Genomic DNA, 12140 nt, shown 5'->3' with positions numbered 1-12140 from the left:
TCTCATCTTGTCTCTGAAATCGATGTTGCAGGGCTCGGTTAACACGTGGGTTGTAGGTGAGATACAGGAGAGAGGGCTGGATGCAGTTGTTACTGCCAGGTGAACCTCTGGATTGATGAAGAGACTTCTACTCCCGTGGTCCCACTGCTAATTCACCAGTAGTCTTTGATCCAGGGATCCAGTTACCTTTGATCTGCAGGAACAGCCCAGGGTGTTCCGTTGCAAACATGAAATAAGTTTTTTTGGAAGATCAAATAAGCTGTATCTATATCCATTCCCCTAGTGCATGACTTAAGGCAATTCTGCTCAGTCTTTGTTTTGGTCTTCTAAAGCGCCAGTGTACTTGTTGGAAGGTAAGGGAAGAGGCTGAGGTTTGTTTCCCCTTTAAGGAAAACCTGAGAGAAACTGAGAGAGGTTTCTGTAGAAGCAAAACATAGATAAAAAATCTCTGTACTATTCCTTTCTGAAAGAGGAAACATGCCATGGACTGTTACCAGGAAAGCCAGAAAGGAAAGTATAAATTTCAGCAGCTTTAGATGCTGTTTACCACAGGAAGGACATGGGGTCTAGCAGGGCGGTGTTTGTGCCATGGAAGTCCCACATCAACCACCTCTCTCCTTGTGTTGGATGCAAGCTGGGAGCCTGCTCAGCAGCTTGGCAGGAGGAGACCCAGGAAGGGGGGAATGGTGTGGCCAGTACCCTAGCCCACACCCTTGCTGGGATGATACTCTGTGGAGTGGGGAGGAGGGCAGGCTGCTAGAGGGAGGTCCCCAGGCTTTTTTATCACCAGGCGTAAGATCGTAGATCATGTTCCCTTGGCCACCAACCTTAGAGATGCAAGCTGCATTCCCCTCTATCTGCAGCAGTGAAAGTTGCCTGCTATGTTCCCATCAAAATTCTCATTGAAGAAAAATCAAATGTTACTTTCCAGTTGCATTACTCAGTTTTCTAGATCTTCCTGTAGAGCGTATATGGAGAAGGCTTCCCACCCCATGAAGATGTTGCATCCACCATGTCTACACAGCCTGGCAGTAGGCATGTTTCTCCATGTCCCAGTTGTTGCTGGCACTTAATGGCCACTGTTTCAAGTAGTTCTTTTTTTTTCTTCTTTTTTTTTTTTTTTCTTTTTGCCTTAAAATAATGAACAAGTGCATGCTGTCAGTGAGTTTCTAGTGAGGCAGAATATGAATGTAAGTCGTGCTTTCATAAAAAACCAAAACACCGCAATCATTATGCTTATTTTCCTGCAGTCCTGCTTTCTGCTAGCCTTGCCTTAGAGCTGTCAAGTCATGGAGGGTTTTCATGCTTAGGGAAAGCTGAGTAGCAAACAAACTTGTTCCAAGCATCGCTCCCCACTGAGGTGATAGCAAATGTGAACTGTGGTAAGTCTGACAAATAAAAGCAGCTTAATGTGGCCAGAAACAGGATCAGGGAGAGTCAGAAGGAGGTGCTTTATTTTCCAGGTGCACCAGTGGAAGAGCTGTTTTCTTGGGCTGCTTCCTTGGGCTGCATACAGCCCAGAAAGCCAACCCTCTGGAGCTAGGCTGTACTAGGAAACTGAAACGAGCTCTTTTTGGCTTTGCTTGTCTTTTGGTTCTTTTATATGAATTAAGAGATTGTGAAGCAAATAAGGTTTTTGTGACCACAATGCTATCTTCTCAAACAGCAAACTGGAAATTATAGATGTTTTGCACTTAAAGTAAATTGTCTGTTATCACTTAGTTTCAATTTTGAATCCAAAAGCATTAGCTATGAGGAGGCTGCATTAGCATGGAAAGGCTCTGAGTTTGAAGATTGCATTAGCACAGGCAGACAAGCAGCAGATCTTCTTCAGCTGTTTTTTTCCTCTCTTTAATTTTCTGTCCTTTCAGATTCCATGAGTGTTTCCTCTGTCTTTTTATTCATCAGCTGCTGAAGTCTGGAGAGATAGATGCCACCTAGCCATCCAGGTTACTTTCAAATCAAACTATTCCTTTCTTGTCGGTGCCTTGGGTCTTAAGCTACCTTGAAGTTCTGTAGATCAGGCTGGTTTCTGATATGAACACCACTAGCATGCACAACAAGTTGCACATCCCAAAACACTCCCCAAAGACACCAGGCTGTTTCTGCAGTGGCAGCACACACTGACAAGATCCAGCTCAGTCTGCGTGAGAGAAATCTTGAGTTGTGGAGCGAGCTACCCATTAACACCAGCAGTCAGAGTACAGTACAGCTGGGATTGGCACAAAATGGAGGAATAAAGTGTTTGCTTTTATAAACTGTATTATCAATTTAGCATTATAGCAGTGGGAGAGGGGAACATAACAGCAGAAAATTTGCTTTTCATCTGTCTGCTGAAGGCAATTTGTGCTCAGTCCCTTAATTTGTTTCTTCTCCTTATTATGTCCTTACTTTTTCATGATGGATGATAGTTCTAGGAGCATGCTCTGAAAGATAATGAGAGAAAGAAAGCACGAAACTGAATTGGCTTAAAGGAGAAAAGGAAATGCTATCATAATAATTAACCCCAGCACATACGTAGTTAAGGAAATCTGGTGTTTAGCTGACAACATACTTACCTTGTAGGGCTTTGTTCAATGCTAAGGGCAGGGTGGGAAGAGGGGAAACACCTTGATTTTAAACCAAAATAAATACATGAATGCACTGGTGTGACCAGCAGGTTGAGGGAGGTGATTCTCCCTCTCCATTTGACTCCTCTGAGACCTCACCTGGAGTGTTGCATCCAGCTCTGAGACCCCAGTATAAGAATGTCATGGACCTGCTGGAGCAAGTCCAGAGGAGGGCTATGAGGATGGTCAGAGGGGCTGGGACACCTGTCCTATGAAGACAGGCTGAGTTAGGGTGTTCAGCCTGGAGAAGAGAAGGCTTCAGGGAGACCTTAGAGCACCTTCCAGTACCTAAACAGGACTTACAGCAAAGCTGTATAGGAACTCTTAGCAAGGGCATGTAGTGATAGGACAAAGGGTAATGGCTTAAAACTGAAAGAGAGTAGGTTTAGATTAGGTATTAGGAAGAAATTCTTTACTGTGGGGGTGATGAGGCACTGGAACAAGCAGTTGTGGATATGCCACCCCTGGAAGTGTTCAAGGCTGGGTTGGATGGGGCTTTGAGCAACGTGGTCTAGTGGAAGGTGTCCCTGCCCATGGGTGTGGGGGTTGGAACTAAATTATCTATAAGGTCCTTTTAAACCCAAACCATTCTGATTCTATAGTTCTGTGATTTAGTAATTTGTTTGAAATCAGTGAACCCACCCTAGTAGCTCCTCCTGTACCTAGTAAGGGGGCTTGTATATTTTTGAATTCTTTAAAACCTTACAAAGATGGACTCAATTCAATAAGTTCCCCTTTCTAAAATCCAGCATGTTTGTTTGTTGCTGCACAAATGCTCAGAGGGGTTAATTATTGTTCAGCTGCTGCTGACACCCAAAATTTATCTGTGTTTGTGCAAGTGGGGAACAGTTACCTCTGGGTGGCCAAGTGGCTTTTGCAGGGTAATTGGTACACTCACTGTCATCACCACAACTTTCTTCTGAGTGCCCCAGGGCAGAATAAAACTGTAAATCCCAGTACTGTGGGATTTATTTATTTTTTTTAAAGATGTGCTTACTCTGAAAAACTGTACAAAACCAGCAGCAGTTTCCAGCAGGTGTAAATGTGAATAACTCTAAGGACTCTCAAAAATCCTAGAGGAACACAAGGTTTTGCCAGTCCCTTACCCCACCTGTAGATTTTCCTGGTGGAGCTCAGCTGTATAAATAACTCCTCAGTGGCTATCAGGTTTGTTATCTCAACATACATTCACTCTTATCAAGCTGCTGCAGCCCCAGAAGCAAGAGCAGGTGAGCAGCTAGTTAAATGAGTGGGTGTTTATTCCTCACACGTTGCTGAAAGGCTGAGTAAACATGCTCTGTTCTGAAGAAGATGGCAAGCACTCATGCTGAACAGCAGCTTTCTCTTCCCTATCCTGCTCACTATGGAGTGTTTTCCCAGTGGGTAAGAGGCTCAAAACTGAATGCAGAATTGAGAAGCAGGAAAAAATTGAACAGCATGGAGGAATAGAGCAGTGCAATGAGGGAAACCAAACCTAGTGAATTGTAAAATTTTCACAACTTTGACAGAACCAGGATTTCAGCCCCAGAGACTTCCTTTTCTGCAAAAGAATAAAATCAGCAGCCCTATCTCAGACTAACTCTGCAGTCTGAGAGTATCAGTATCTGCTTCATTGTCAGTTTTATTTCCTTTGTTCACCATGAGAAGGGAGCCTTGCATTTAAAGATACATTGGTTACTTTGTAGCCAAAAATACAGACTTAGAAAAATGACACTGTGAAAACACAGGGCACTCTGGAGGAGAGGATGGGAAGATGCAGCACTTCTTGAAAAACAAAAATCTAGAGTGCCTAAAATGCCTAATTCTTTGTGAAAATCTTGACCTAGTAATTTGGGTTGCTAAGATCACTATACGTCTTCCAATGACTTCCAGTTTTGTTTTTTGATTTAGGAACTTATCACGGCTTCATGAAGAAATACAAACATTAGATAATGTCAAGCCCCCCCATCTTCCTAAAGGAATACCTTTGGGTACTCTAGCAAGAGCACAGTAGTTCTCTTAGTACAGTGGATTAGGCATGGGTTGCAAATATGATAGTTAGTTCCAAGTCATCTGAAAGTTGGTGCCTTTGTAAAGAGAGTAGCCAATCTAGTGTAAATATTCCAATCCAAATTAACCAAATTAAATCTCTTAGGTTTCAGAGCACACCATAGAATTCTTTAGAAAACTATCATATAGATAAAGATCAAAAAGGACTGATGCTGGACATCCTGCTCAGGTAGCATGGAGCTGGAGTCCTCTGCTTTAGAAAGGCAGGAAACACAGCTAGGAAAGACATCAAATGCAGCTAGCAATGAAATACCAGACAGCCTCCAGCTTTTGCAGAAATGCTTGCATTCAGCTATTGAATTGGGAAGACATTGTGACACTCTGAAGATGGACTGTCAGGCTGTGGTCATCTCAGCTGAGCTTTCTGATCATTCTGCAGTCGTTCCCTGGTTTGCAGAAAATGGGTGACGAGGAAAACTTGATTCTGGTAAATGGTGCCTTTGGAAGTAAAGCTGCCGTCTTCTCTAACCATTCATTTGGAGTGCTCAGATCTGTTCTTCATGCCCCCAGAGATAAGAAGAGAGTTATTCAATGGTCTTAATGGCTCGACAGTCTTGCAGCAGAGGCTGTGAGACAAAACTCCTCAGTGCAATGCTGCAAGAGCCAGCTGCCTATTCTGGGCTGTAATTCCTGGCCCTGCCTTATTTTCAAGAGAGCACAAGTTGTATCTGTAGTTGTTATATACTGATCTTTGACTGCATCAGTCTATTCATCTTACCAGGCTTAAGCATGTATTATTCACCAGTCAAGACTCTGACTGGTGCAAATTATGAGTTTTGGTTGGTTTTTTCCACATAATATCATTCAGGTGTAGACTCCTGTTGACAGCAGCATAATTCCTACACACCTTTGTGTATCTACCTCCTGGTTGTCATCAATGATTATGGATATACTAAATTCAGTGAAGCACTTCTCACTCAGCTTTGTGTGAAAAGCTGCCATTTAAGGCCTGCTGCACCTGAGTCTGGCAGCCTGGGACCATGCAGAATATGCCCTTTCGCTCCATAGCTGTATCTCCCCTTAAAAAAAAAGTTAAAATGTGGTGAGAGATGCAAACCTTTGGGCAGAACTAAGAGGTATTGTACCCACAATATCTCTTAGAAGATAAAATATTGTTTCTTTCCTAAGACGTATACTCTAAGTGAACCTTGGAAATTATTGGCTTGGAGACAGTTATCCATGAACAAATTGTTTTCTGTCACTTCAAAGCATGCTGACTGTGATCCTCAGGACCAAGTTTTAGAGACTTGCAGATAGTCTGATTTCACCAGTACACAGTTGCTGGATTTCTCTGTCAGTGTAGCCTTTTGTAACATTATATTGAGATTAGTTTATCCATATAGTCAGCAATGCTCTTGTCATTGTGTTTAGGTGGAATGAAATCAGCTGGAAATAACCCTCATGTTAAGCATTGACTCTCCACCTTTGCTTTGCTATATGCTTGAAGGTCCAGTTTTGGTGGTCTGTCCTCAGAATCTAATAAACCTAAAGTTTGACCAGCAGTGGCTCAAAAAAAGTTTTTTTTTTTTCTCAATGGATCTTTAGTCAAATAAGTTTTTTTAGGTTTTTTGTCTCTCTCACTTTGGCTTCCTGGTCCAAATAATGTTTAACTTTGGATAATGCCGCATGAAAGAAATGGAACAAAAAGAGTGGTGGTTTGGGTGTAAAACCAAACAATTTCAATATCAATATTTTGTCAGGGGTTTATGCTGCAGCTGGATGTGAAATGACGAAATGGCTCTTCATCTCCACCAATTCCAGATAAGGAAGTTTTGAATAATAGACTCTAGTTTGCATTGTGGCCAAATATGGTTGGTCTGTAAAAATCCTACCAATGGGAAGAGCTGTTCTGGTTTGAACTGAAGTCTAGAAAAGTTGAGGAATCCTGATAGCCAAACATAGATTTTGTATTCAATATCCTACTGCACAGTTCCATAGGGGCTTTCAGTGAAGAATTAAATGCTTTCTCTCCTAAAGGTCCAAACTAACCTTTCCTCCAAAGAGGAAGTCCTAAGACAAACTTCCTGTTCTCTTTGAGAGATGCAGTTTTGTACTTAGGAAAAAAATCCTGTTGTATGACCCAGCCAATCACTATCCACCACCTGGTCTTCACAGTTTGATCCAAAGGGTGCAATACATAATGAAAGGTAACTTTTAAAACATTTATTTGTCCCTAATTATTTGTCCCTAATTATTATTATTTACTCATATAAATATAAATAATATAAATATTATTATTATTTACTCATTAGAGATTCAGTTTTGGTGTGGAAATGGCGTTGATAATACTGGCCAGAAAAAAAGCTGGTCACTGGTTGAAGGTGAAGCATCCATAAACTGTAACATTAGACTTGCTCGATGCTTTCGATGCCACAACTCACAGAGTGCAGCTGACTTGTCTGAAGACTCTTGCAGTACCAGATGGATGGATTTTGTGTAACTTTTAGGTTTTCTTTCAGTTAGGAAGAAAACTATGGTGTTTGTGGACAGCTGCAGCTTTCCTACTGTCTTAGCACAGAACATACTATGTTTTTGGTATGTATTTGGTTGGAGGTTGCTGGAATGGTTATTGAGCTGTAGAAAGTGGTATTTTCAATGTTGAGCTTATACTCCTCTCTCATTGATACAAATTCAAAGAATGCTACAGACAAATTCTGGCAGAACGGTGCAGATGAGGGGAAAAAGAAAAAACTTGAACCAGTACGGAACTAGAGATGACAGTTTGGGGAAGTTATCAAAGAAAATTGAAGAACAGTGCCAGTTCTGCTGTTAGTCTACCCAGCTTAGATTAGTAAAATTCAGGTTAGAACAGACTGTATTTTGGCTGTTTAGAGTATGTTTGTGCATGTGGATTCACTGCTATATTAAAAAGTGTCTGTGCTTTCTCTGGATTACTGCTGCAAGTCACTGACCCAAATCATTCTATGATTCTATCATTAATACATAATTATTGTCTTCTGGAAATCGAGTTAAAACAAATTAAACCAATGCTGAGTGCCTTCGACCAAATAAAATAGTTGATACAGGAATTGAGGAATACAGACTGTACGAGTACTCAAGTTTTAATGCCTAGGTTCAACATATTTTTGAGGCACCAGCATACTTGTGTATTGAAATCAGTATTCATAAAAATGTTGCAGCAGTGCCAGAATACAAGCATTTGCCAAAACCTTGCCTCAATTGTATTAAGAAGTACATGTACTTTTAAATATTGCATGCTGTAAAGCAGGAAGCACCAGGTAGTATACTTACATCAGTCACATCTTAAAATACTAGCACAAGTCCTATACATAATGATCTCCAAAGACAGCATGCTGAAAGAGTGTTACTTTCAAGAGTAATGACACTGTTTTGCAAACTGAATATATTTCTCTGAAGATCTCCCCTGGAAGGTACAATCATTGTCATTACACAGGAAAAGCTGCCAAGCAACTTCTGTGAGTTCTCAGCAGAGTGCTACTGAAATTTGTCTTGCTTTGAGTACCTTTCTGCACTTCACCTTTTTAAAGAGCCTTCTATCTGAGTACCAAAAGCCAGCAGATCAACAGATTGCTCTGTTTTGACTGCTCTAGGCCCTCTCCCTGTATTAGAAAGATTGTTTAGAAAGAAGTGGAAAGTGGTTAATTTGTCCCTAAGTGACAATTGAATATGGTTTATGCTGACAGGCTAATTGTAGGAACTGTAACCCCACGAAAACTGGAACTTACAAACAGTTTTTGGATGGGCAATGTAACGGTGCCTTGTGTTTCTTACCACAAAAATTTGAAGTTGGTTGGTTGGGGTTTTTTTGTTTTATATATAGGAAAAAAGGGGTGTGGGGTGCATAGGAAGAGCAAGGAAAAAAATTGAACAGAATCTATGACTTTGAGCATTGTGTGAAGTAATCTTGTTTATTACATGGCCTATAAAAAGGTATTTATGGGCTTGCTACTGCAAGCAATTGTAAAGGAGCTTCTATGCTCTCAAAGAACAAAACCTGTGAATTCAAATCACTTTTAAGGAAACCTTGTTGATTCTTGAATGCAAGCACTATACCTTATCAACATTATGACTGTAAGCAAGCCTAGAGCAGGTGGCCAAAGAAAAGGAAGAGCTGCTGAAAAATCAATTCTGTAGTCACCGGCTCTGGCATTGCAATTACTTGGTGGGAGTTTTTACATGTAGATCTTTTGATTTATTCATTGAACAATCATTCAGCTTGGAGGTCACGTGTGGGACAAACCTGAAAATGAGAGAAGTTGTGTCATGTAACTCAATGCATTCAAAACTTCTCTTTCTTACGGTGGTTGGAGCTGAAGTTGTTTTCCTTGTGACAATCCTCGTCAAGTTGATTGGGATGATGGAATGAGTATAAAGAAGCTGGGATTCGGTGACATATTGCTCCTCGGGACTCAGTAATTCCCCGGTGTTGCTGCTTTCACCGCAGAAGGAGGCCGAGCGTTTGGGAGCTTGGCTTTGTCCGGGAGGCTGCGAGGCGCTGGAGCTGTGTTGGAAGTCCTGCCCGAGCCGTTCTGCCCCCCGGCTCGCCCCCTCCTCCCCAGGGCGGGCACAGGGTGCCGCGGCCCCCCGCCGCCCCCCTCCCGCGGGCTGTCCCGGGCGCTACTTGCCATGGACACGCGGCGTCCCGAGGCGGCTGGCGGCGGGCTGGGCGCGCCCTCCGAGCGGCGCTTCCCCTCCGAGCCGGAGCCGGAGCCGGGGCCGGGGCCGGGGCTGGGGCCGAGGCCGGGCCCGGAGCCGCCGCGGGAAGCGGTGCTCTCGCTGTCGCTGCCCGCCCGGCTCCCGGTGAGGACGCGGGAGAGGAAGCTGGACTTGCGGGTGCCCGGGCAGTGCCCGCTGTCCGGGGAGTCGCCGCGCTCCTCATCCAGATCCCGGCAGGCGCTCACCCGGCTGTGCCTGCGGGGCCCCCGGCGGGCGGCAGCGGCAGCCCCCGCCGCCCCCGGCCCGCCGCCAGCCGGGGCGGCCCGCGGAGCCTCCTCGCTGCTGGAGGAGGGCGGCTGGTGCTGTCCGTGGTGCCGGCGGCGAGGCGGCGGCGTGCCCCGGAGCTGCCCGCGGTGCTGCCGGGCGGGCGGCGGAGCGGGGGCGGCGGGCGCGGGCGGCGGGAGCGGAGCGGGCGCGGGGCGCGGCGGGGACGCGTTGCTGGCCAGGCAGGGCGGCGGAGGCACCACCGAGCTTTTCTTGGAGTTGTACAGGCTCGGGTCCTCCTCGGAAGGGCCCGCCGGCCACTGCGGCTGCCCGCACAGGCTCTTCTGGATCTTCTTGATGCCCAGGTGGGCGATTTCGAGGATGTTGAGGAAGAGGGAGACGGCGGCGATGCTGTTCATGAAAACCATAAAGATGGTCTTCTCTGTGGGTCGGGACACAAAACAATCCACCGTGTTAGGGCAAGGGGGCCGAGTGCATTTGTAAAGGGGAGACATGTGAAACCCGTATAAAAGATACTGACCTATCATAAAGCCCACTTCGACCACCGACCGGGTCAGGATATGTAGGACATAGGTGCGCAGCAGGGACCCCCTCAGGGGTGCCTTATTCACTTTCTTCTGTTCCTCCAGCTTACGCAGTTCTCTCTCCACTCTCCTGTGCTCCTCGAGCATGGGCTCCAGGTCCTCGAGCTGAGCCCGCAGGTGGGCTTTCCTGTTCTGTCGCTCTTTCTCCAGCGCCCTTAGCCTGTAGAGCGCGTGGCCCATGTACACTAAGGATGGGGAGGAGACAAATATGATCTGCAGTACCCAGTATCTGATCAAAGAGATGGGGAAGGCTTTGTCGTAACAGATATTGTTGCAGCCTGGTTGCTCTGTGTTGCAGATGAACTCTGACTGCTCGTCATCCCAGACATCTTCAGCAGCCACTCCCAGCACCAGCATCCGGAATATGAAAAGGATTGTGAGCCAGATCTTGCCAACTATGGTGGAGTGGATGTGCACTTCTTCAAGGATGCTGCCCAACAAGTTCCAGTCCCCCATGGTCAGAAGTTCATTTCTGGAAAATAAAAAATAAAATAAATAAATAATTTTTTTATAAAAAAAATTGCCTGCAATGATGGATTTCTTTTGGAAATGGCCATTTTTAGTTGGTTTGGATTTTTGGTATTTGGTTTTGGTTTGTTTTGGGTTTTTTTTTAAATTTTAATAAATGTGTTTCAGAAACATTCTTTTGGCAGGCAGAGAGCTCTTAAATGTTCATCATTATTCTCTACTTACCAACGATGGATTTCTTTTGGAAATGGCCATTTTTTGTTTGTTTGGTTGGTTGGTTGATTTGGCTTTGGTTTTTTTTTTAAATTTTAAAAAATGTTTTTCAGATACATTCTTCTGGTAGCTGGAGAGTTCTTAGAAGTTCATCATTATTCTCTTCTTACTGGGTCTTTAAATGGATTCAAACTTCATGATTACTGGTCAAAGATGCAAATGTGAGATTATTTTAAGGTTAAGAAAGATTGATTTCAGCTGTAAGCCAAAGTACTCCATAACTGCTCATAGTTTTATATTATTTTCTTCCCACTAGAAATGAAGATGACTTTTTCCTCACCTTGCAAATCCTTTGCCAACTATAGTTTCATTCTACACCCACTCCACTTGATATTGACTAGGGATTTGCCATAGTTTTGCCATAATAGGTAATGTTTTTGGCTTTAATTTGTTGGATAAGTTTTGAGAAGTGTCCTATAACTGTGACTTTAAAAAGTTTCATTTTTCACCCCAAGGTAGTAGCAATTTTAATGCCATCCATCCATCCATCCAATATTTTCCCATCTACCTGGGTAACAATTCACAAATTGCTCTCTTGGCTTCCTAAAACCACAAACGCGTGGCTGATTTACACTTTCATTTTCACTGATTTATATTTGCAGTCTCAGTTTTAGGATAATATCAATAAACTGAGTGCTGCTAGGGTTAATACCTCTGTTTTTATGCATCAAGTTTTACTGCATCTTCATTATAAATTTTAATATATGAGCTAATGAAATCAGAGTGATGTGGAGGTTTTTAGCAGTGAGTGAGTGAAAATCTTTTTAACTACCTTTTTCCCAGAAACAGTTTGATTCTCAAGCAAATTGGTCTATATTCTGTTTGATTTACAAGCTGCTTCTTTTGAGGCTTTATTTTGGAGCTTCGGGTAATGTGGGGAATTGAGATGTAAGATATTTGTCTGTTTATTTGTGAATCAACTGCATGTTTGGTATTGTGTCCCTGGAACTTTTTCTACTAATACAGCAATAAATTATTGAAAGCAGCTGGGATCATACCTACCTTAGGGTTCACACTTGATTTTTTTTATGATACAATACTTTCAAAACATCCCAAATTCCACTAAACCACAACCTTTAGTAAAGTGCAATTTCTAAGCCTTTTTTGAAAAGTGGCTGGTTGATGTGCCCTAAATCTTGTATATATTTACATGACAGCATAGCTGGGTGATATCACCATTATTAATATGATATTGATTCATGACATGATCCCCAAAAGTTCAGTTTTGCTTCAA

At 43.4% G+C, this 12140-nt stretch overlaps 1 protein-coding gene across 2 annotated transcripts; it reads right to left on the bottom strand.

Moving 5' to 3' along the window:
• Window positions 1-2387: 2387 nt before the first annotated feature.
• Window positions 2388-10621, bottom strand: GJA10 (gap junction protein alpha 10). 2 transcript variants are annotated; one of them, XM_086875187.1, is made up of 3 exons: window positions 10102-10621; window positions 9266-10002; window positions 2388-2426 (listed from the first exon to the last, which is right to left on the bottom strand). In XM_086875187.1, the coding sequence occupies exons 1-3, from the start codon at window positions 10619-10621 to the stop codon at window positions 2388-2390; spliced, it is 1296 nt and encodes a 431-aa protein (XP_086731313.1). The 2 variants fall into 2 exon arrangements, with proteins under 2 accessions (XP_086731313.1, XP_086731312.1); XM_086875186.1 differs by having other exon boundaries at window positions 9266-10621.
• Window positions 10622-12140: the final 1519 nt, after the last annotated feature.

This window comes from Cyanistes caeruleus, chromosome 2 (assembly GCF_971803275.1).
Source record: "Cyanistes caeruleus chromosome 2, bCyaCae1.hap1.1, whole genome shotgun sequence".
Lineage (NCBI taxonomy): Eukaryota > Metazoa > Chordata > Aves > Passeriformes > Paridae > Cyanistes > Cyanistes caeruleus.
This window is presented reverse-complemented; position numbering and strand designations above follow the sequence as displayed.

Coding starts and splice junctions, on each gene's coding strand:
- GJA10 (XM_086875186.1), bottom strand. CDS start 10,621: ATGGGGGACTGGAACTTGTTGGGCAGCATCCTTGAAGAAGTGCACATC. Junction 2,427..9,265: donor CGGGACGCCGCGTGTCCATG/GCAAGTAGCGCC, acceptor ATTATCTTTCAG/AGCATGCTCCTAGAACTATC.